At 47.1% G+C, this 25,304-nt stretch overlaps 1 protein-coding gene across 4 annotated transcripts in view; it reads right to left on the bottom strand.

Annotated features, from left to right (window-relative positions):
• Positions 1–25,304, bottom strand: part of LRRK1 (leucine rich repeat kinase 1) — a 74,733-nt gene that overhangs the window by 34,137 nt on the left and 15,292 nt on the right. For 3 of the 4 annotated variants that reach the window (XM_053272876.1, XM_053272877.1, XM_053272879.1), the window contains 13 exons: positions 18,095–18,258; positions 16,057–16,228; positions 14,745–14,924; positions 12,812–12,960; positions 12,124–12,350; positions 10,219–10,346; positions 8,465–8,628; positions 8,040–8,177; positions 5,592–5,704; positions 5,432–5,508; positions 3,370–3,499; positions 2,037–2,149; positions 19–233 (listed from right to left, as the gene is read on the bottom strand). In XM_053272876.1, the coding sequence (XP_053128851.1) occupies positions 19–233; positions 2,037–2,149; positions 3,370–3,499; positions 5,432–5,508; positions 5,592–5,704; positions 8,040–8,177; positions 8,465–8,628; positions 10,219–10,346; positions 12,124–12,350; positions 12,812–12,960; positions 14,745–14,924; positions 16,057–16,228; positions 18,095–18,258 (1,970 nt within the window). The remainder of the gene's footprint in view (positions 1–18; positions 234–2,036; positions 2,150–3,369; positions 3,500–5,431; positions 5,509–5,591; positions 5,705–8,039; positions 8,178–8,464; positions 8,629–10,218; positions 10,347–12,123; positions 12,351–12,811; positions 12,961–14,744; positions 14,925–16,056; positions 16,229–18,094; positions 18,259–25,304) is intronic. The other variant, XM_053272878.1, reaches the window with a different exon arrangement.

The following is a 25,304-nucleotide window of genomic DNA, read 5'->3' as shown; positions in this document are numbered from 1 at the left end:
ACATCGCTTGCTCCTTACCTTTGATTTGAATCCAGCCTGTGCCTGAAGCTCCCATTTTGTGGTCTGGATGGTGGTGTTGTCGGGCATCGAGAGGGAAGCTCTGCCTGTCTGCATGGCCTCAATCAGCGTGGATTTCCCTTGCCGTGGGGGACCCACCACAATCATTTTCATGAGGTTGCATTTCTCGGCTTTACGGAGCTGGGCTCTCAGGTAAGCTAAGATGGTCTTGGGGCCTAGTGAGGAAGGGGAAAGCCACTATTAAAAAAAAAACACCCCAAACCACCCATAAGTCTCTTCATCATAAAACCACCTTACGTGGCACTGTGGTGAGGGAACCTGTGGCGAGAAAATGGGTCCTCTCCAGCAGCCACCAGGTGGGGAACAGCCAGAAGCAGCAGAAACAGGCAATTCCTTCTGTCAACGCAGCCCAGCAGGCAAAGGGCCAGCTGGATTAGCCCTGCTATCCCTTAAACTAAAAGGGAAGCTGCAGTTCTTCTAACTCCAGGTTTAAACTATGACGATGACAAATATTTATATTCACAAGAGAATCACCACTTTAAAAGGTGTCTCGTTGCTCAGTTACAGTAGCAAGGGTCATAAGTATAATTTATAAAAAATATAAATATCCGTAGTAGTTAGACGGTTGGCTATCTTAAGTTCATCCCCATCTATTCTTGCATTAAAATCTCCAACTATACTGGAGGTTGGAAATCCACATTCCAGCATATCTAAAGCCTGATTTAATTCATGCGTAGAAAGGAAGATGCTCTTAATATTTTTAGGGGGGAAACAAACATTATTACCAGGAGGAACCTGTATCTTGACCAGAGTCTCACTATTAAAAAAAGAGATTTGAGCTAGATCTGGCATGCCTCTAGTTTCCATTTCTGATTTGTTAAGATGGCCCAGACACCAATGGGATGCCCATCAGGAGATACAGTCCTCCATCGCCAACCACAATTTCCCCAATCACGGTTATGAGTATCTGCGACTGGGAAATTGTGACCGGTCTCGCCAACCGCAACCCGACTATCTGTGGTTTGGAGAGAGTTTTTAGTGATGGCCGGGGGGTGGAGGTGGGTCCAGAGGTTCAATCTGCTCATTCCTCTTCCTGACTCTTCCAACTCCTCATGATTTAAAGTGACTTTGAGTGGGTTCTTTTTTTGGTGGGTTTTTTTTCCAAAGTTCTCTAGCGGTTCTATTTGCTCACTCCTCTTGCCTGTTCTTGGTGATTTTAAGGGATTCTGGGTGATTTGGGGCTAATTTTTTGTTGTTTTTCTTTGATTTTTCGGGGTTTTCCCCCCCATACCTCGTTTCCCATTTATTTCAATTGCTCGCCAATTGTGAATTTGCCAGCGGTGATGTTTTGCTGGAACGGAACCCTTGCGGTTGGCGAGGGATGACTGTACTTTTTGAGTGGGAAGAACCCCTGTTCTGTAGCCTTTATACTTTATCTGGTTCAGAATCTACAATCTATGATTTTTGCAAGTAGAATACATCGTAAGCATGGAGCAGCTTAAAAAATTCCCCATCATATCTGCGTGAATTATGCCTGCATTATTCCACACTAGAAATAAGAGTCCATCATTTCTATGCGACCACAAAAAAAGTGGGATGGGGGAGTTTTTACAAACCCCACCCACCTCAATTTTTAAGTCAAATGGTCTTCAAAGATCAGCTCAGTACTAAATTCATTACTTCATATTGGCTAAGTTCCATAGAAGTTATTATGCCCAAGATGATGGTGCAGCGTTCCTGAAAATACTGCCACATGTGATGTATGCACAATACATTTTTAAAAATTACATTGAAGAGGAGTGTTTCTGATAGAAGAGGTTGAACGGATAAAGTTGAGTTTGCATCGCATGGAACATTCAAGGTCCTCCAAATTAATTTCATAACAATAACAATGGCATGAGTGGATACAGTCCAATTTCCCCCTGCCATTCAATAATAAATAAAACTGAACACAGTTTGGATTCTCTCTCTGTTCAAACAGCTGAGATTAATCAACCCCAGGAAAGAGACCAACTCACCCTCTTTTCTGATCTCCGCAGGAAGGTTGACGATATTGAGTTCCTCAATATCCAGCTGCCAAAGATTAGCTAGTTGTCCAAGTTCAGGAGGAAGTTCTTGAATGCCGACGTTACTGTGCAGAAAGACACCCCCCATCCACCAATCAACAGCTTTTCTAAGAGGGTAATTTACATGAGAGCTGGAACCAGATCTATTATATATTTTGAAGGATTTGTTTGTACGAAATAAACTCATGCTTCCCGATGACCTATAGATACCAAATTTTGCATGCACAGGCCTACCACTGAAATTAGCTGAAAGCACTATGTTTTATGTAGGCTTGATGAAAGTATGTTTCAAATTTATCATATATGGTAACAATTCAATAAAAAGACAAAAGTTGGAATCTTGCAAATTTCAAACTGCTTTTACTCTCCTTTGGCAAGCACATTAATAACAGAATTCTATTACACATATTTAATTTCTTAAACTTCCCTCTAAGTGTAATCTACGAAAATGACTTTTTGCCCAGCCAATGACAGGCCTCACCTCTAGTTTCACCCAAAGCAAAAATTTTAGGGGAAATCTGAAGGCTCTAGTTTGGGCAAAAACTCTGAGAAATGTTGAGGAAAGCAAAAAAGCATTGTGATGAGGCTCAGGAAGAGGGTGGATGCAGCTGGCATATCAGCTGAAGCGGATAGAAACCACCTCTGGCCAGTGCCTCAACCTGAGACACCAAAAGGAAGTTTGGATCCTACAACACTCCCAGACTGTGTACTTGTTCCTTTTGGGGAAGAATGACGTCCATCCAGAACTGGCAGATCAAAACTGTCTCCCAAGTTCCGGCCCTGCACAATAAGTACCTCCGTCTCATTTGAATTCAGTCTCCGTTTGTTATCCCTCATCCAGCCCATCACTGCCTCCAGGCAGGCATTTAGAGAGATTATGCCTTCTCCGGATGATGTTGACATGGAGAAACAGATTTGGGTGTACTCAACATACTGCACCAAATCTCTTGATGATCTTTTCCAGGGTTCCCCCACCCCAACCCCATTTATCCTCACAACTATCCTGGGAGGTAAGAATATTATTTATTTATTTAACACATTTGTATACAGCCCAAAATGCAAGTCTCTTTATAGACTGATAGTGACCAGCCAAAGATGAACGTCATGGATGAATGGGGATTTGAACGTGGGTCTTCCCGGTCCTAGTAGCGAACTCTAATCACTACACCACATGGGCTCTCTGCGCTGCACATTTGGATAAAACATCCAAGGACTGTCGAGGGAAGCAATGAGTTTCAAAGAACACTTAGCAGGATCTCCAGTGGCTTTGGATACCTGAACTTACTTTCCTAAGTAAAGCTCGGATAATCCTTTGAGAAGGCAGACTGACTGGGGAATAGCATCCAGCTGGTTGTCGTTCAGACAGAGAACTTCAAGGGACTCACACAAGTATTCAGGAAACTCCAAGGCGGAACCTGGTAGGAGAAGGCAGAATGCAAAGTGAAAACACAAGATTGCAGAGTGTAACAGAATGCAGGATGAATACGCTAGAGGAACTCAAAATATGCTTTTTTGTTGGCTGCGTAACAGACTCTGTATTGCTTAACTATTGGTCCTTCCAGGAAGCAAAAAGAAGCAGGATGCAAGAAACTTTCACACAAATTCTAAGCACAAGTTTACTCGCCCTCCACACCCTCCTGTGGCAGGCTTCTGTTCTACTTCCCAGCACATTCTTGTTATCTGTGTTCCGATGCAAAGCAGGGACCTCTTGCTTTCCAAGGAGAAATGATTACAACTTTTCTGGCGACTGTGGAAAAGGGTTGGTGGTTCTTAGAATGCAAGAGCTGGCCAGTAGGGGGCGCTGCGAAAATGGTGCAAGGACCCTCTACAGCATATGAAAACTGCATCACGAGTTCGTGCTGGTGAGTAGGACGAAAAGCCTGCTGTGTCTGGAGGTTGAGTAAGCTTGCTTTTTTAGAATTTCCACATCTCACATTCCACATATTTTTGCCATCTTGAAGGACCCCACCTGTTCTCAGGCCTAAACGCAGTCTACTCTAATTTACATAAAACTGTTCCAATTTTTAAAATCTGGATAACTGCTTACCGCTGCTTCTCAAAAGTAGTATTTTAAAAAAGAAAAGATAAACCTGATTGCACACTGGAGTTTTCTGGGACTGCCCCGAGTCCAGTGTAGTAGTTTACCAATGAGCTACAGCCCACACTACATGAAGCCACCTTACACAGAGCCAGACCACTGATCCATATAACACAAAGCTGTATATTGTGACTGGCAGATCTCAAATGTTTCAGGCAGGGAAAGGGACCGTAGTTCAGGGGCAGAGCATCTGTTTTGCACGCAGAAGGTCCCAGGTTCAATCCCTGGCAGCATCTCCAAGCAAGTCTGAGAGGGCTCCTACCTGAAACCTCCGAGAGCCACTGCCAGTCAGTGTAGACAATACTCAGCTAGATGGACCAGTGGTCCGACTCAGGAAAGCCAACATTTATTTAGGGAGGAGCTCTAGGCCTTCTGTACTGAACATGGATCGTTCCCTTTGCTAAGCAGGCTCTGCCCTGGTTTGCATTTAGATGGGTGACTACATGTGAGCACTGCAAGATATTCCCCTTAAGAGATGGGGCCACAGCTCAGAGGAAGAGCTTCTGCTTTGCACACAGAAGGTCCCAGGTTCAATCCCTGGCAGCGTTTCTAGATAGGGCTGAGAAAGACTCCTGCCTGAAACCTCAGAGAGCCGCTGCCAGTCAGGGTAGACCAAGGCTGCTCAACTCTGGCCCTCCAGCTGCTTGTGGCAACTGCCACTTCCCACAATCCTCAGCCACAGTGGCCAACAGTTAGGGATTATGGGAGTCATTTATTTATTTGGTACATTTCTATACCGCCCCATACGCAAATCTCTGGGCAGTTCACAATCTGAAAAGCACAACCGTTAAAACATTAACACAATCAAAACAATTTTAAAATATAGATAAAAACTCTAAAAACTATGAATTAAAAGCTTGATTAAACAGGCATGTTTTCAAATTTCTCTTAAACACAGCCAGATATTGTAGGCCAACAATAGCCTAAAATAATAGCTTGACTCGGCATAACACGATACGGAGTGCATAACACGATGACACAGCATAACACAATAATAGCCTGACTCGGCATAACCCGACTTCCTAGGTTCCTACGGTCTTTCCCAAGCCAGAGAGACTGGACCTTCGGCATGCCGAGTGCATGTCCTTCTACCAGAGTGGGTCTTTTAGGGAGAGTATCGACAGGGGCAAAGCAAACAGATTCACCCTCCTCCCAAGCCCGGGGCTGGACTCTGTGACAGTCTCCTCTCCTCCCCCACTTCTGCCCACCAGCTCCCTCCTTGCTCCTCATCTGCCCCACCATGACGTACCGGTCTCTGTGCTGGCGCGGCCTCTGCTCCATGTAGAGAAAAACAAAATCCGCTTAGTTTTGGCTCCTTCGCCCGTTCTGCAGACAAACGTAAACAAAGAGAAGTGAAACGAGGAGGCCGCCTCTGCAGTGCGGCTCCAAAAGCGACCGGAAGCACTCACTTGCCCAGCTGGTTCTTCGAGAGATCCAGAGACTTCAGCTGCCGGCAAGACCACTTGTCCTGGGAGGGCAACATGATCAGCTGGTTTCCTGAGAGTTTCAGCGATACCAACACCTGAAAGAGGAGGAGACATAGGAACATAGGAAGGTGCCATATACTGAGCCAGACCCTTGGTCCATCTAGCTCAGGATTGTCTACCCAGACTGGCAGCAGCTTCCTCCAAGGTCGCAGGCAGGAGTCTCTCTCAGCCCCATCCTTGGAGATGCTGCCAGGGAGGGAACTTGGAGCCTTCTGCTCTTCCAAGAGCAGCTCCATCTCCTAAGGGCAGAGGTGCAGCTAGGTAATTTTGGAGCCTGGACCTAAAGCCTTTCAAGGGCTAGAAGCTTCCCATACACACACACACTTATTTTTTTGCTAGCCCCACTTATCTCTTGCTATATATATAAGCCCCCCAATTTTTTTCCATGTGTATGCCACCTAATGGCGCAGTGGGGAAATGACCTGCTTAGCGAGCAAGAGGTTGCCGGTTCGAATCCCCGCTGGTATGTTTCCCAGACAATGGAAAACACCTCTATCGGGCAGCAGCGAGATAGGAAGATGCTGAAAGGCATCATTTCATACTGCGTGGGAGGAGGCAATGGCCAACCCCTCCTGTATCCTACCAAAGACAACCACAGGGCAATGTGGTCGCCACGAGTTGACACCGACTCGAGGGCACAACTTTACTCTACACGGCTCTCACAGACACTGTGGCCCATCAACCTGGTGATCTCCTGCGAGTAACAAAAACCCACAGACTCTCATAGACCTTGGCTCGGTGAAGGAGAATATATGTCCCCCGCCCCCCCCCCCCGCAAAGCCATTAAGAGTTTCTGGAGGCCCTTCTGGGGAGGCAACCGGCAACACCCTGCAAGCATTGCCAGGAGCTCCGATTTCTAGATGGTGATGGGTTTCATTTCACTGCAGTGGTCTAACCAGACCGGCACAGACACAAGAAATGATGCCACAGCAGCACCACCTAGTGCTCAGAGTGAAGGGCAGGCATGGTCTTTCCCCAGCCACAGATAATGTACAATTCCTTCAGGGAAACAAAAGGCAGTTTTGCAAGAGAGGACCAAAGGCAGCTCTCGTGAGCTAAAGACAATGTTCTGTCAACAACATTCGGTCAACTCCTGAGACGACATTCGGGATTCACAACCTTGGGTCCCAGATGTTGCTGGACTACAACTCCCATCATCCCCGGCTACAAAGGCCTTCAGGCTTGTGGATTACATTAAAGACTCCCTCCAAGCTTTTCCATAAGCTGAGTGCGACTCGTAGGTTTTTGTTTTTATTTTTTCACATTTATATTCCGCTCTTCCTCCAAGGAGCCCAGAGTGGTGTACCTGCTTATCTTTGTCCTCACAACAACCCTGTGAAGTAGGTTAGGCTGAGAGAGAAGTGACTGGCTCAGAGTCACCCAGCAAGTATCATGGCTGAATGGGGATTTGAACTCGGGTCTCCCCGGTCCTAGTCCAGCACTCTAACCACTACACCATGCTGGCTCCCAAATGCAATGCTTTGGGCTGTTGCACACACGGGAGTATTTCCACAGGACACCCTCTATTTCCCCCTGCTCACCAGGCAAAGAAGTGCCTTTCAAAATGGCATTTTGTTATGTTAAACAGGGGGAGAGCAACTGGCCTTATCCAGCCCCAACACAGCATCCCTCCAGGGGCTTTTGCTGGCATCTACCTCGTCTTTCCTTTTGGGCAGGGAACTAGCCTCTTATTCTTTCCCCATACAAACCGCTTGGAGAACGTTTTTGTTGAGAAGTGGGATCACCACCACCACCATCTGCCCCAGGGCTGTTATGAATCCAAGATTATTGTAGGGAAAAGTCACGCTTGCTACCACAAGACCAGCTCTCCTCCGACCCGAGAGAGAAAGAGAGAGACAGACAGACAGACAGACAGACAGAGAGAGAGAGAACCTTCCCAGTCATGGCTTCCTATCCTAGGGTCAATTCAGACAATTCCTGCACGGTATCCCAGAAATCAACAAGGAATTCTGTACCCAATGTAGTGTGGGAACCCACGTGGACTCTGCCTCAAGTGGGTCCTCCACACGGACTCTGCAGGCATCATGGTTGTTACAAGCTAGACATTTGCAGTGTCTCCAAGGTACGATAGGCTAGACAAATCTCTTCGGACAACTGTGTTCCACTGGAATCCTACCCTCCAGAGACAGTAAATATCATTCTCCATTAAGAGGATGCCTCCATTTCTTGCCTGTGGGCTTCTTAGAGGCATCTAGTGGGTCACTGTGGGAAACAGGATGCTGGACTAGACAAGCCTTGGGCCTGATCCAGCAGGGCAGTTCTTTGCAAGGAAATAACACATTATTAAAATGCTAAACCTAACTTGCAGAAAAATGATAGATTGCTGATGACAGGGTACTCCCCACTTACTTCAAGCTGGAAGAGACACTGAGGAACTTCTTTTAGGGAATTTTCAGAAAAATCCACTTCCTTGAGATGATTTTTCCAGAAGACAGCCAAAGTATCTGGCAAAGACTCCAGGGCATTCCTAGATGCTTTGCAACATTTCTAGAAACACAAGGGGGGAAACACGTTCACATTTGGGCAGAATTCCCCATCCTGAGAAGCTCAGCTTTCACGCTTTACATGTTGCTTTATTTTACAAAAACAGACTGCTGCTTGAAACCTCGGAGAAGCCGCTGCCCGTCAGTGTAGACCATACGCAGCTAGACGGACCGAGGTTCAGACTCAGTTATCAGGCAACTTCCCATCTCCCAGAGCTCGCAGATGGTCCCAAGCAATTAATGCAGCACCTTACAAAAAATTTCTACCACGACATCAGACATCAGACTTACCAAGGGGCAGGCCCATGGCTGAGGGAACACTTTCAGATGGTTCCTCGACACATTCAGGAAGGCGAGTGATTTCAAACAGTGCAGAATGTTCACAGGCAGTTCCACCAGCATATTGTCCGAGACGTCCAACTCCACCAGTTTCCGTAATCCAATCCAGTTGGTTGCTAAACAGACAGACAAACTTCAGTGGGCACAGGAAGAGGCACAGCAGAATGGCATCCGGGCATAAAACAAGTTGTGTGTTATGGGGGTGGGGACCCACCAAGGGCCTACGATGCGTGAAAGCACTCCTGGGATGTGCATGACCATCCCAACCATTTTAAGGATTCGCCATTAAAATGGTCACAAGGCAGATCTTACACACCTGCTACGGAAGTGCCAAGGAATGATATACTCCTCTGGGAAGAAGGCCTGAGGAATGCTGGTCTTGTGGTAGTAAGCATGAATTGTCCCCTTTGCTAAGCAGGGTCCGCCCTGGTTTGCATTGGAATGGGAGACTACATGTGACCACTGCAAGATATTCCCCTTGGGGATGGGAAGAGTACCTGAATGCTTGCATGCAGAAGATTCCAAGTTCCCTCCCTGGCAGCATCTCCAAGATAGGGCTGAGAAAGACTCCCGCCTGCAACCTTGGAGAAGCCGCTGCCAGTCTGTGTAGACAGTACTGAACGAGATGAACCTATGGTCTGACTTGATATATGACAGCTTCCAATGATGCGGATCAATATGGTTTCAGATGTGTCTCGGTGCCTTGCTGGGAAATATACCAAGGAGATGGAAACTCCTCGGTATAGAAGAGAACATCTTCTTCACTATGATGCTGACCAGAGCTGCAAGGGTATTTAAGAGAACTTCTTCTTCACTATGACCCCCACCGCCCATTGAGGTCGTCTGGAGAGGTCCATCTCCAGTTGCCGCCAGCTCGGCTGGACACCACATGAGGATGGGCCTTCTCGTTTGCTGTCCTGAGATTGTGGAATGTGCTCCCTACTGAAGTATGATCTTCCTTATATCTCTGGCAATTTTTAAAGAGCATTTGAAAACCTACCTCTTCACCCAAGCTTTAAATTTTTTAGGTTTTAATCTGTTTTTGACTTTTAAATTATTTTAAGTTTTGCGTATGTTTTAACTTGTTTTATGTTATTGTTAACTGCTCAGAGATTAAAGTTTGGGGCGGTGTACAAATTTGATAAATAAACAAACAAACTGATGGAGCAACAGAAGAGATGGCTTACTAGGGCTATATTCATAGTCAAACGTACAGTTCTGCAAAATTGGAAACCAAGGGCTACCCTCAAATACTGACGACTAGGGTACACATGGTCTTTTGCATTTAGCTGCTCATGAAAAAACTTATATGGTAAACAGGAGAAAGAAGACAGATTCTTAACAATCTGGCATAATTCTGTGAAATTCTATGCTGAGTAAACGAGTTCAAAGCTACATGGACACACCATAAACCTCTCCATTTTTCTTCTTCTTTCTTTCTCCCCTTTTTCTCTTCTACATTTATTTATTTATTTAATCAATCAATCAATCAATCAATCTCTTGAATATGCAAGCAAAGAATAGCAACTGGGAGGGTCAGTAAGGGGAATGTAACTAAAACTTTTGAAAGCCCTCAATAAATGGTTGTTGTCTTTTTAATGGCTACAAGGCTCAACTGCCCCCTGGTGGATGGTTTGAGTCATGAAGGAAGGAACTCCGGAAGTTCCAAGACAGCCAGGAATAAAATCAAGACCAGGCATACCCACCATTCTCCTCATCAAATAATTTTTCCAAATAATTTTTGGCAGCCATAAGTCTTTGGAGTCTGGAAAGGTGCAGGAATCCAGAGGGAAGGCTGAGGAACCTGTTGCTGGAAATGTCAATCTCAAGTAACCTGTGGATTAAAAGAACGTCGTCATCCACGAAAGAGTCAGTCTCTGCTTTAAAGTTTTCAGAGGCAGCTATTTATTTAATGAATGTATTTCTGCTATGTCTATTGGAAATCCTTCCCTCATGCTTAGGCCCTTTACAATTTCAAGACTCCCCATCGCCACGATGTGCATGAACCGGTTCGGCAGTCCTTTTATGGACCACCAAAGCGGTTCAGATCTCCGGTTCGGATGTCTGGTGTTCAAGCCAGTTTGGAGGGGGGGCTTCTTTAAGGGACAGGGAGGGTGCTCTTGCCCGCCCCCCGCCCCCGCTGCATTTCCCCCGCCGGTGCTCTCCCCAAAATTGCTGGTGCGGGGCTGCTGAGCACCTCCTTGAAGCCCCATTCAGCACCAGGCACTTCTGGTATGATGCTGACCAGGGCTGCAAGGAGGTACAATGCAGCCCCCCACGCCAGCGATTTTAGGGAGAGTGCCGGTGAGGGAAATGCGGCGAGGGAGGTAGGAGCACCCTCCCTGTCCCTTAAAGAAACCACCCCTCCTGTGTGCGCACAAACCAGTTTGTGCACATCCCTACTCTGGGACATGGCCGATCCCGGGAGGCCTCCATTGCTGGTCCCACTGTTGATGCCGCTCATTGGAGGAAATACAATCCCCACAATGCTAAACTCCGCCTGGCCATTCTTAAAAAGGAAAGTGCCAAATACTGCCTTTGCAAGATGGCCTTTCATCTGCTCTCCCTTGCTCTGTACACAGAGAAGCCTTCGGTGCTACTTTGGGGTAGTGGGGTTTGCAAGCGGCGGCAGCAGAGACTCACACCGAAGGGCTCCGATTGAGACCCAGCTGCATGGTTGGGAAAGTAGCCACTGGGCCAGCGGTAGCCACGGGGCCAGCAACAGAGGCCTCCCAGGGCCAATAGTGACCCAGAGCAGCAGTGGCAAGTCTTAAAATACCTAAAGGACCTAAACACCTAAAATACCTAAAGGACCTAAACACGGCGGGAGGATTTCCAAGAGGCAGAATGATAAAATAGCGGGTCCATTCCGACCCGATCTGGATTCCGATGGAGTTGGGGAGGCCATATTGGCCTCTCCGATATTCTACCCCCAATCGGATTGGATCTGATATTTTTGGTACTGCACAGGCTTAATCCTAACGCTGGGCTGGGACAAAAACATAGTGCCTAGCTAGCGGCACCAAGTCCAGGGCTGACACTCCAGATTAGTGTTATACACATGTAAACAGGTCGATCTGCCTCTTACGTTCTACAGGGAACTTTTGTGCAAGAGCATAACTGCAAAAAACCCTGTGATTTAGTGCAGCTGCACAATCTCCCTGCGGTAGCCAACTCTGTTTGTTGTGCCTACAAAGTGTCAGGATGCTGACTAAAGAGCCCTTCCCTCAAAGGCTTGCTGGGAAACCCAAGGAAAGGACTGAAGTGCCCAATAAAGAGCGATCCTGCCAGGCCCTTGACTGCTTCTCCACTGGAAGGAGAGGGTTAAAGAGCCCTTGGCTTTCCTCTCAGGTGATACAGGAATCAGCCAATGGGTGGAGCCAATGCTCCTGGCCTTTCAACACTTGCACCACTAAAAACCATGGCCCTCCTAGATTATGACTCAGAAATGCCCAGGGCTGAATATTCATTTGAGGGTCCTCTTCCTTCTCTCCTCAGCTGGACTTGATGACCCTCTCCACACAAAAAGCCAGGGCAATCCCCCTCCATCCAACTAGGGCCCAATGTCCTGTTAAAACAGAGTTCCTTGTACAGAGATACTTGGCTCATACTTGGTGCATATAATTCCATCCGAAGAATGGACATCGGGCAGTTTGCTCAATTGGTTCTCGGCAAGGTTGAGCTTCTGGAGACTGATCAGGCCCCATGGGATAATGGACGGAAGGCACGTCAAGTGGTTGGCAGAGAGATCCAGTTCAGTGATCTGGTGGGAAATATCGATCAGCCAATCTAGATCCACCCAAGGAAGCCGGAGGTTTGACCAATTCACACAAAGAACCTGAAGAGGAAAGAAACAAGGAGGAAGATGGGAATGGCCAGTTTTCCTCCTATACTTTTTGTTTTTTAAAAGTACCACTGACCCTGGCCCTCCTCCAATGGGAAGGCGTGGCACAGGCCTTCTCTCCAACATGACACTGAGCTTCAAGGCTAATTGGAGCACCCCAGACACTCAGGAAATATCACCTGATCACTAGGGTCTATCAGCACTCGGGATGTGCATGAACTGAATTTTATAGTTCAGTTCGAATTCGGATGGAACCACTGGTTGGTGAACCAGTTCGGTCGAACCGACTGGCCAGCCCATTCAACCGAACCATTTGCAACATTCACAAATGACTCTTTTTCAAACAAAAATGCTGAAAGTTTTTAAGTTCAGGAAGACACCATGTTAGTTAGCTTTATTAATTGTGTTGAGTCCCACTAAATGCTTTCTCCTCCCATACGTGAGCTGCTGCTTACTGTTTTGGCAGGAGCACTCCTGGGTACAGTGGCGGTTTCTATGAAATATCTGCGAAGGAGGCGTTTGCTCATGCTGGAACAGTCCATCAGGACGTAGGAACAAAAGAAAGACCCATTCTGAAGCAAGAAGGCAGCAACATCCTCATGACCTAGCAAAAGACGACAAAAAGCAATCCCATAAAAAGCAGACAAGCATTTCTTGGATTCCTGATTTTTTAAAACAAAAAGCATCACAGAACCTCAGGGCAGTTCTGTCCCTATATCTATGGAAACAGCTCACGCAAAAAACAACGCACACACAAACGCCGAGAAGCTTACGAATAAGACAACAATTATAGTAGCAAGCATGTTTTCCTTAGCTCAGATGTTATTCATCTGGATGCAGTACGCTTTCTTATGTAAAAAAAACAACCCCACAAAGATTCACTTGGAATGTCCTGATTCAGGTCAGGTCAAGTCAGGCTTGCTTGTCTGAAAAGGTTGACACTGGAGTACAAGACTATTTGGACATGCTGCCAGGGAGGGAACTTGGAACCTTCTGCCTGAAAGCATGCAGGTGCTATTCCCAGAGAAGCCCCATCCCCTAAAAGGAATGTCTAACAGCACCCACACATTTAGTCTCCCATTCAAATGCAAACCGGGACAGACCCTGATTAGCAACGGCGACAGTTCATGCTTGCTACCACAAGACCAGCCCTCCTTTCCGCAAGGAGAAAGCTAACAGAACCATCAGGGCTAGAACCTTCATTCGCATGTGCTAGATTTCTACTGGCAGGGAATGATTCCATAGAGAAAACACTCAAAAACTGTGACCCACCCCACTTGTAGTCTGTACAGTCCATACTCCCATCACAGGAGTCTACCATTTAACTGCACTGCGCGTGTGGATCAGGCCTTATAAAACACTTTTGCAAAACAAAAGCATTTTCTTGCAGCTTTTGTTAAAGAGAAACAACACGGCAGGAGCAGAACAGCACAGGCACAGCTCCAGCAAAGGTGCGGTATGATGTCCAGGTGCAGAACACACAGAAGCAAGCTGGGTGTTCCCATGTGGGTGTGGACAATACAGAGCGGGCGCACCTTAAAAGGGATTGTGTATCTGGCTGTTCAAACTCAGCCAAGAGTCACAAGCCCCAGGAGAGAAATTTTCTCTTCCTGAAAGACTTTTGGACGCCTTGGCGAGAAAAGGTGGACATCTACGAAGAATGAGTATATAATGCTTTTCAACAAAAGTTCCCAAAGTGGTTTGCATAAAGAAGAAAAAAATAAATAAGATGGATCCCTCTCCCCAAAGGGCTCCCAGTCTAAAAGGCGGACACAATCTATAAGGTTGACACCAGCAAGAACTGGAGGAGAGCTGGTCTTGGGGTAGCAAGCACGAATTGTCTCCTTTGCTAAGCAAGGTCCATCTTAGTTGCATTTGAATGGGAGATTACATGTGTGAGCAATGCAAGATCTTCCCCTTTGGGGATGGGGCAGCTCTGGGAAGAGCACCTGCATGTCTGCCTGCAGAAGGTTCCAAGTTCCCTCCCTGGCAGCATCTCCAAGACAGGGCTGGGAGAGACTCCTGCCTGCAGCCTTGGAGATGCTGCTGCTGCCAGTTTGTGTAGACAACTCTGAGCTAGATGGATCAATGGCCTGACTCGGCATATGGCAGCCGTCCTATGCTGTGCTGGGGTTGGATAGGACCAGTTGCTCTCCCCCCTGCTAAATCAAGAGGATCACCACTTTTAAAAGGTGCCCCTTTGCTCAGTTAGCAGGGAATCTGCAGCCTCAGGTGTTTAGAAATTTCCTCTGAGGACTGAAAATCCTCTGAAGCAGGGCTGCACAACTCCTGCTGTTGGACTACAACTCCCATCATTCACAGCGACAGCAACCAGTAGTCAGCTCTTCTCTAAAGGGAAAGAGATGCACAGAGCACGGTGTCACCTACCTGCTTTTACAGCTGCATAGAGCGGCAGCCTGCTAAGGTTCGGAAACTCGTTCTTTCTCACGGCACAGCTGTCTGGATCTGCATTATAGGTGAGGACTAGCAGCTTGACTACCTCTAAATGGCCCTGCTGGCAGGCAATGGCCAGCATCCAGTTCAGGAGCGACAGGTAGTTAGTTTTACCTATTAAAACAAGCATTCTTAGGTCAGAGTTGACACAAGATGGGGAAATAGAGAAATGAAAACAATTGTTATCTGTGGGCCTTGACTGCGGAATTCCCCAAGCAAGACTGTCAAGCTGGACTGAGCAGGTCAATTTCAGCTCAGCTACCAAATCCCCCCAGCCAGCAAACCAAAGCAAAAATCGCTTGCTGCTTTAGGTGTATCTGTTTCTCTGGAAGTTGTTGCTTCTTAATGATTTGCTTCCTGGAATTATTTCCTGTCAAGGAACCTTGCACTTCCACCACTTTCAGATTTGTGTTGCGGGGGGAAGTGCTAGTCAAAAATGACTGATTTTCCATGACTTGGAAGAATTAAAAATCTGTGAGGAGTTCTACATTTACTTAACATATTTATTTACCGCCCAAAACCTGTGTCTCTGGGCAGTGTACAGCAAGAACAATACAAAGCAAACAAACCCAAAAGATTAAAGCATGAAAATAATTTAAAACACAACATTAAAAGAATTAAAACTGAGAAGGTGCTACGGTGCCTGAAAGCTCAGAAGCATTGCCCGCAGGAAACTGCAAAGAAGATGGAATATTTCACCCATCGGGAAGTACGCTTATGTTCTGCCAGTTATCAGTAACACGATCTGGTTATTTGACATGGATTCTGGGAATTTCTAATTTTAAACCAAACAACTGTCTGCCTTTAGGACACAGCTGCACTAAAACTTAAAGCAGTTAATGGATGGGGCCTTCTGCAAACCACCGTGGTAACTGGAGGTCTGGGAGGGTGCTGAGAATTCATTATTTGGAACTTGCTGGTGGCCTGCAAAACTACAATTCCCAAGGCTCCATTCAGAAAGCGGGGAGGGACATGATGGAAAAAACAAGACAAAGATATTTGGAGCTCTGTGGAAGAGCATCTGCTTTGCACGCCAAAGGTCCCCGGTTCAGTTCAATAAATTGTGGCTGGGAATGAGAGAAGTTGTAGTTCAACAACAGGTGGGGAGCTAAGGTTGCCTACGCCTGGGGGAGTCAATACTGAGCTAAACAGATCAACGGTCTGTCTCCGTACGAGGCAGCTTCCTACATTCCTAATGAACGGCAAGTTCCTGAAGAGTAACAGACGGCCAAGTGGCTCGGCCTACCAAAGAAGGAACCTAGCAGTTCTTGTGTGACATCTTTGTGACCGAAATACGCTGCCATCACAGCTGGGTTGTCGTCAGTGGGTTCAGAAGGCAACGTCAAGGAGGCTTCTTTCAGCAAATACTTCACGGTTTCCAGGTCCCCGTAGGCTGCCGAAAGACTCAAGAAGTGGCACTGACAGGAAAGCAGAACAAGAAATCAGGTGTTGGGGCTGGACTTGAACCCAGAACTGCCTTAGAGGGAGCTCTTCTCCCCCCCCCCCCCGCCCTGTGAATGGGCACAAATCTAAATTCTCGTTTGCCTTGAACTTGAACTGGAATAGAACCCCTGAACCCCTGGTAGCCAATTTGAAATAAGCATTTCCATAATCGGGCATTCAGCTTGGAACGGTACAATTCACATTTCAGCTCCCTGTTTTCTATCCTGCCTGTATTTTATTTATTTATTTGATTTCTATATCGCCAACAATGGCTCAGGGCGGTTTACATTAAAATAAAACTAAAATCAATTAACTATTAAAATCAAAAACGATAAAAACATAAAACCATTATTAAAACGTTTAAAACCATTTTTAAAACCCTGGAAAACCAGGCCAAACCTTTACAGTTTAAAAAACAGTTTAAAAACCCTGGAAGGCCAGGCCAAACAGATAGGTCTTAAGGGATCTCCTGAAGGCCAACAATGAATTCAGACTATGGCGTTCTGGCAGAAATGCATTCCACAGCCCAGGAGCAGCTACAGAGAAGGCCTGCCTTTTCTTTTGTTTGTAAAATGCTTTTTTAGAGAATTCAGAAGTTTCACAGCATGGAGAGCTGGTCTTGTGGCAGCGAGCATGAATTGTCTCCTTTGCTAAGCAGGGTCTGCCTTGATATGCATTTGGATGGGAGACTACATGAGAGCGCTGAAAGATAGTCCCCTTAGGGGATGGAGCACACCTCAGTGGAAGAACATCTGCCTTCCTTGCAGGTCTCAGGCTCAATCACTGGCAACTCCTGCCTGAAACCTTGGAGAGCTGCTGCCAGTCAGTGTAGACAGTCCTGAGCTAGATGGCCCGACCTGACTCTGCATAAGGTAACTTCCTATAACATGTTATCTCAGCAAAACTCATAATTGCTGAGACAACACAAAAAGGTGTGTGCTGGGGGAATACCCTTAGGGACAACTGACCAGTGGGAGGGATGCTGAACCTTTCCCATGTCCTACTGATTCTCTCCCCTGCAAACCGGCTTCCCCCCCAGATGGTTTCTGGAACTTGACTGGGAAGACATGATTACAACCAGTTCAGGGGTGGGGTGGGGGTGCAATGCACCCAGTGCCGCCCTTGCATCTGCATCTGCAGACTTGCCGTTTCCTTTGTAAGTTCGGTTTCTGCCCAAAGTGATGGAGAGATTTTGTTGCTTACGCAGCTAACATCCAGGAAGGAGCAAGGTCAGGCTCGGTTACCCTATGGAATGCTTTCCTGAATTTCCAGATGGCTTGTTCACACTACCGTTCAGTGGGTAGGACAAGCATCCTACCCCAAATCAGGTTGGTTTGTGTGCGCTCTCAATGTTCAGTCCTGCATGAGCAAAAATCAAGGTAGGAGGCGGGAAGCGTGATCGTCTGGTACACCTCAGCTGGGCGGGACATTTCTTCTTCCTGCCTCATTCAGGAGCTGGGGATGGAATCTGGGGAGGGCGAGCTCGTCCCAACCAGCCGAGGCATAGGGGAATATCACCCTCCCCGCGCGACTGATTTTCTACCAAAAATTGGGAACATGCACCATTCCTGGGTAGGATGCTGGTCCTACCCACTTAATGGTCATGGGAACAAGCCTATAATATAGCTGATCTCACCGTCTGGGTTTCTCAAGTGCAGAAGCTCGTGGAGAGCTGGTCTTGTGGTAGCAAGCATGAACTGTCCTCTCTGATCAGCAGGGACCCCTCTGGTTTGCATTTGAATGGGAGAGTATATGTGAACAATACTGAGCTAGATGGACCATGTGTGTGTGTGTGTGTGTCTTTTGGGAGGACCACAGACCACCCACCTCTGTGCCTTTACCTTTTCCACTGGAGGGCTGTTTTCCTGACATGCGATTTTAATCAATTCTTGGGCTCGAACGAATTCTCCATTTTGGTAAGCACCCTGGACGGTCTCCGTCACAGGAGACTGGTCGATGGGGAGATCGCTGGCTGCGGACTGTTTCCCCCCCATCTCCGCAGGACCTGTGGGCAAAGAGGAAAGGTCTACAGATTGATTTATAGTATTTTGATACCCTGACTTTTGCCAGGATAGCCTTGCAGCAGTTGTTGAGGCAAAACACCATAACAGGAGTCTTCACTAGGCTTTCAAAGCAGGGGCCACTTGGGCAGAAAACCTTCGATGCCAGGGCCGTTTCTCATTGTGCTGACCTCCACACAGTACTGCGCTTTTCTCAGTGCTGGGAGTGCCCTCTAAGAGAGATGGAGGAGTCCTCTTTCAAGAGCTCTAGGAGGAAAGTGCTGGGAAGGGCTATACCACTCAGCACTCTGTGCATGCCTTCCAGCAGGGGTGGGGAACCTTGGCCCTCCAGCTGTTGTTGAACTACAACTCCCACCACCCCAGCGTGGTGTAGTGGACAGAGCGCTGGACTAGGACCGGGGAGACCCGAGTTCAAATCCCCATTCAGCCATGAGACTTGCTGGGTGACTCTGGGCCAGTCACTTCTCTCTCGGCCTAGCCTACTTCACAGGGTTGTTGTGAAAGAGAAACTCAAGTATGTAGTACACCGCTCTGGGCTCCTCAGAGGAAGAGTGGGATATAAATGTAAAAATGATGATGATGATGATGATGATAATAATAATAATAATAATAAACAACAACAACAATAATAATTGTGGCTGGGGATGATGGGAGTTCAACAACAGCTGGAGGGCCAAGGTTCCCCACCCCTGCCTTCCAGGATGATGCCGGGAAGAATGGTAAGATGGCAAGAATGATCATCTCCACATGATGTGGGCTCTGTAAAATATTCAGGTCTGGCCCAAGCTTCACACCGTTCCGATGTCACAGCTGGCTCAGGCATGAATCCTCTGGCTGCTATTGGCTTAGCTTCTCTGATGTCACAGAGAGGCGTGAGCCTGGGCTTTGGCTGAGCACTTCTGAATCATTTTATGCCCATGGAGCACCTCATGCAAAATCAAAGTCAATGGTAGCAGCAGTTTTTGAACATTTCACGGGCTCAGACTGACTACGTGATCTTGGAGCCGTTTATTTTACATCCGGTCGTGCAGTCAAAGTTATTCCCAAGGCAGATTACAACAGATGATAATATGAATACTACCCAGAAGCCCTAAGTCCTCTGGCTGATAGCAGAGGCCGGAGCGACCTTCCCCTTGATACTCTTGTCCCAAAGGAATTGGTAACCCAAGCAGAGTTATTTTGGCACAGAGGTGCCAAGCAAGCGCCTTCTTAGGCCAATGGCGGGGGGAGGGGGGTGTTCTTCCTTGCCATGATGCTCTTCCTGGGAAGTGGAGGGTAGTGCAGCATCTCCTCCCCCCTTAAACAAGAGCAATATAAAATTTAACACAACAAAAACAAACACACAATGTAGAAGAAAAACAAAACAAACCCAGTTAAAATTAAAAACCTATCAGGCTATTATTCTGGGTTTAATGTTGGGGTCAGGGTGTCCCCAACACTATAGTAGAACACATTTAAAAGCATCTCTAAACAAGTAGGTTTTAAGATCTTTAAAAAAAAAAAAACCCTAAGGGAAGGAGCATGACGAAGCTCGTCTGGAGTGGGCGTTTCAGAGCTAAGGGGCCACAACTGAGAAGACCCTGTCTCTTGTCTCCACCAAACGAATCTCAATCAATGGCGGGGCCGTGAGCAGAGCTCAAGATGATGAGCGAAGGGCCCCGGCAGCTTCTTCTGGCCGATGCCAGAGACCAGAGCAATTGCAAATTCAAAGCACCTTCACCCAAGTGCCAGCATCTGCGTCAAACCCTGAGCCTTTTTGGAAGGGTGGTAGATAAATCGAATAAAAAAATAAATAAAATTAAATAAACCCCATGCTGGGCACAAAACCATTACAAATCCATACATCTGGGCAACGAGCACCTTTCCAAGTGATGGCTCTCTTATATTCCACAAGAGGACAGCAAATGCCCCGACTCAACACAGCACAGCATCCTTCCCAGTCGCTGGGGCCCCCTTGCAAACTCCTTTGGGAGAAGGAACCATCTTCTCCCGCCTTCGCCTCCTCCAAAATAAATCCCTTTGAGGCCATGTGGTGTTGCTGCTGGAGAGCAGAATGCATGCAATATGCACTTTGATCCTAGCGATATACATTTTGTAACTTCCCGGATATACACATTTTGTAATATTCCTTGCATCATGTCTGTAAACTTCTTTTGCTAGGTGACAGATATGGTGAAAAACGAATTTATTTTAAGTGCGGGGACGCAACACACATGCACACACCACAACAGCCTAATACTGGGTGGGGAAGGGACAAGTGTGTTAAAACAAGTACTTTCAAACAGGGACGTGAAACTGAAGAAGACAAGGAGACTTCCTTATAGGTCTGCCAAAGGTACTTTCCAAATTCCCCACAAGAGAGACTCTGGTTCTTTCACAGAGATAGGCGGGGTTGACCAGCGTTCACGGCCCAAAGTTTACACAAATGCTTAGCATGTTTACAGCATTCTTATCTCGAAGCACACACATTGTCTCAATAACTCTTACACAGGTTTCTGGTAAGGGGAGGAGACCTGATCTTGTGGTAGCAAGCATGAAATAGCCCCCTCTGCTAAGCAGGCTCCACCTTGGCTTGCATTTGGATGGGAGACTATACATAAGCACTATAAGATATTAGGGGATGGAGCAATAGTTCAGTGGAAGAGCATCTACATGCTTGCAGAAGGTCCTGGGTTCATTCCCTGGCAGCGTCTCCAGGTAGGGCTGGGAAACTCTCCTGGTAAAACCTTGAAGAAGCTGCTGCCAGTCAGTGTAAGCAATCCTGAGCTAGAGGGATCAATGGTCTGACTCAGTATAAGGCAGCTTCCTAGGTTCCTAAGGTAGGCCACTTCTAAATACACCCTGCTAAGTGGCAAAGAAATTAAAATTAAAATTAAATTATAGTGGTAAATTTCTTAAGTTTAACAGGTGGGTAGCAACTGGCCTTATTCAGCACAGCACAGCACCCCTGGCCTGATCCTGGCATCTCTCCCTTGTGTCTCACTTCAGGTTTTTTGTTTTTTAACTTTTTATTTTGACTTTCAAAACGGAGGGGGGGAGGGAACACACATTTTCAAGTTATATCAGACATACAGGAACAAGAAAATTGAGGATTCTTTGAGTTCCTTTGGGGCAGGCAGGGAACCATCTTTTCATTCCTTATCCTATGTGAGTCACTTTGAGAACTTCTTGTTGTTGTTGAAAAGCAATAGTTGTTGTTGAAAAGCAATATATAAACTCTCTTAAAGAATATTCCCTATACTGCAGATTCATTTAATTTATATAGCACTCTTCCTCCAAGGACCTCAGGGCAACATACATGGGTGGTAGAGGTGTGCACGAACCAAATGTGGCACTTCGGTTCGAATTCGGACCAAATTCGAACCGAACTGCTCGTCCGTGAACCAGTTCGGTCGAACCAACTGGGTAGTCTCGTCCGTTTCAACCGAACCGGTTCGGCAGTTTGAGGGGCTATGCTTGTAAAGGGGAAACTGGTGAGGATTCCCCCTTATAGGCAAAGGGGTGGTGGTGGGGAGGATCCTTGAAAAGTCTTCTACAGGGCAGCCGGGGTGGTGGTGAGAAGACACCTTTAAAAGTAGATCAAGGTTCTTACTGGTCCGGCTGCTGCTGCTCCTCGGAGCCCCCCCAGCACAGCACAGCACGCAGCTCCTTCCAGCAACTTTTCCAAGTTGCAGCACTGTGGTTCTGGCCTCCACAGATGCACGGAGACATCTGCATGGCTCTGCACATGCACGGAGGTCAGAAGAATGCCACCACGCGGGCAGGATGCTTGGGGGAGCACCACGTGCGTCGGCTGTACCCAGGGGCTTTGAGGAGTGGCAGCCACCAGCGCTGGACCAGTAAGAACCTTGATCTACTATTAAAGGTGTCCTCTGACTGGCCGCCTTTTAGAAGACTTTTCAGTGATTCCCCCAGCCCTTTGCTTGTAAAGGGGAATCCTCACCGGATAGCCCCTTGAACTGCTGAACCAGTCCGCCGGGCTTGGCTTGATCGCAGGCTGGACAGCCTCAAGTCTGGTTCGTAATCGAACTGTCGAACTGGCAGGGTTCGATGCGAACCAGTTTGGGATCAAACAGTTTGTGCACACCCCTAATGAGGGGGATAATGGTCTGGGATCATGATACCCAAATAGAGACCCTAGATGATGATGATGATGACGACGATGAAGAATAAGCCTGGTGCCCTAAAAAGCACAAGAAGGCAGACATGCTAGAGATACAGGGAAGCAAAATCTGATGGGTGACACTTCTGTAAAAGCAGCATTAATTAAATTAAGAAACAACATAAAAGCAATACAGAAATTTGCAAGTGACTGGAGAATATTTTTATTATACTGGAATAAATATAAATACAGAGAGGAGGATCAACAGATGCAGATGCTTTCAATGTATGAAATTTCTATTGGAGTATTTGCATTTGGGTTGTTGTTTTTTTTGGAGGGGGTGATCTCTCTTTGTACATTTCTATTAAGAGACAGCAGGTAATTTTAGATTGGGGAAGGCAACCTTGGCTCTCCAGCTGTTGCTGAACTACAATCCCCATCACCCCCAGCCACAATTTATTGTGGCTGGGGATGATGGGAGTTGTAATTCAACAACACCTGGAGAGTAGGGATGTGCAGAACCAGTTCAATCGCAAACCAGACTGCCCTGAACTGGACTGGTTCGAGCAGTTCAATTGCAACGCGCTTTCATCGAACTGGGTGGCCCAGCAGATCGGTTCAACCAAACCAGTTCGCATAGCCGTGGTTTGGTCCAAATTCGGACCGAACCGCTCCAAACGGTCCCTGCACACCTCTACTGGACAGCCAAGGTTGCCTATCTCCTGTGTTAGATCCTACACTACCAGTCAGTCTAATACAGTATAATCTGCAGTGTCTTTATTTCTCTTATTTGGCTTCTAGATATGTATTGTATATGTCCGTCCCCCCCTTAAAATTCTTTTATTTAAAGGGGGGGAAGCTACCCGCCCCAAGTAGCTTCCAATCCGAAATCAGACATGGGGAGACAATTGCAGAAGATAAAGGATATCGAGGCAGAGCTAAACAGAGGGAGGGGGAAAGAGATGTGCCATCAAAATGTAATTCCCATTGGCAAAAAGGATAACTTTATAGGGTCATTTTAATGCATCCTGAAATGAAAGAATCAGTGTGGATCCATCTGTCTCTGTCAGTATATACCCTTGAATAATGCAGCTTGGATTACCAATACAGTCTGACTAACCCTTCCTCGTTAATTATTCAAACGGAGCTCAAGTCACCGAGATATCCGAGAGGGCTCCAGGGATTTGGAGTGGTGAAGGCATCAGTTCATCCCTGCGGGAGAACCCTCTGGCCTCCAAGAACGTGTGAAGGACAAGCATCAAGAGGAGAAGCTGATGCCCAGCATGCATGGGCTGTGAGGATGCATAGAGAAGCTGGAAGATGACCTAGCCTCAACAGTACATAAGAACAGCCCTGCTGGATCAGACCCAAGGCCTATCTGGTCTAGTATCCTGTTCCACACAGTGGCCCACCAGATGCCTTCAAGAGGAAAGCTGGTCTTGTGTTAGCAAGCATGACTTGTCCCCTCAGCTCAGCAGGGTCTGCTCTGGTTGCATATGAATGGGAGACTAGAAGTGTGAGCACTGGAAGATCTTCCCCTCAGGGGATGGAGCTGCTACTCTGGGAAGAGCATCTAGGTTCCAAGTTCCCTCCCTGGCAGCATCTCCAAGGTAGGGCTGAGAGTGATTCCTGCCTGCAACCTGGGAGAAGCTGCTGCCAGTCTGTGAAGACAATACTGAGCTAGATAGACCAAAGGTCTGACTCAGTATATGGCAGCTTCCAGATGGTAAGGGCACACCCTCTCTCCTATTCTGGCTCCCCTGCAACTGGTATTGAGAGGCATCTTGCCTCTGAGGCTGGAGGTGGCCTATAGCCACCAGTCTAGTAGCCAATGATAGCCTTGTCCTCCATGACTTTGTCTAAGCCCCCTTTAAAGCCATCCAAATTAGTGGCCATCACCACATCCGGTGGCAGAGAATTCCACAGGCTAATTATACACTATGTGAAAAAGTACTTCCTTTTATCGGTCCTGAATTTCCCAACCTTCAGTTTCATGTGATGACCCCTGGTTCTAGTGCTGTGAGAGAGGGGGGAAAATCTTTCTGCCCACTCTCTCTAAAGGTAAAGTGTGCTGTCAAGTCGATTTCGACTCCTGGCACCCACAGAGCCCTGTGGTTGTCTTTGGTAGAATACAGGAGGGGTTGACCATTGCCATCTCCCACGCAGTATGAGATGATGCCTTTCAGCATCTTCCTATATTGCTGCTGACCGACAGAGTACCAGCGGGGATTCAAACCGGCAACCTTCTGCTTGTTAGTCAAGCATTTTCCCGCTGGACCACTTAAAGTGGTGGTCTTGTGGTAATGAGTGCAAATTGTCCCCTGTGCTAAGCAGGGTCTGCCCTGGTTTGCATTTGGATGGGAGACTACATGTGAGTGCTGCAAAATATTCCCCTTAGGGGAGGGGCGGCAGCTCAGCGTTAGAGCATCTGCTTGCATGCAGAAGGTCACACGTTCAATCCCTGCTAGCATCTTCAGGTAGGCCCAGCCTGGGAGGGACTTCCTGCCTGCAACCTTGGAGGAGCTGCTGCCAGTCAGTGTAGACAATACTGATCTAGAGGGACCGAGGGTCTGACTCAGTATAAGGCAGCTTCTGGTAACTTCCTGGTTCTCCCAGAGTCCCAAGCAAGGAATGAAGGATCTTTTCAAACCTGAGATTCTATTAGCATGTATCAAACCCAGGACCTTCTGCATGCAAAGCAAGTGTTCTACCCGCAATTTAAACAAACAAACAAACAAACAAATTTATGGCCCCATCTGCAATTTTTTTTTAAGGCACAGCCCTGACACTCCTCTGAAACAGGCCTAGTGCCAAATTTCTGCTCTGCAAACTACTGCCCCAGCCAAAACACCCGCCTAGAAGTGGAGAAATGGTCGCTTCCTAGGATCTAAGTTAATTCAGCTTATGGAAGGTTGCGTATGCTCAGAC

Source organism: Hemicordylus capensis, chromosome 10 (genome assembly GCF_027244095.1).
Source record: "Hemicordylus capensis ecotype Gifberg chromosome 10, rHemCap1.1.pri, whole genome shotgun sequence".
Lineage (NCBI taxonomy): Eukaryota > Metazoa > Chordata > Lepidosauria > Squamata > Cordylidae > Hemicordylus > Hemicordylus capensis.
This window is presented reverse-complemented; position numbering and strand designations above follow the sequence as displayed.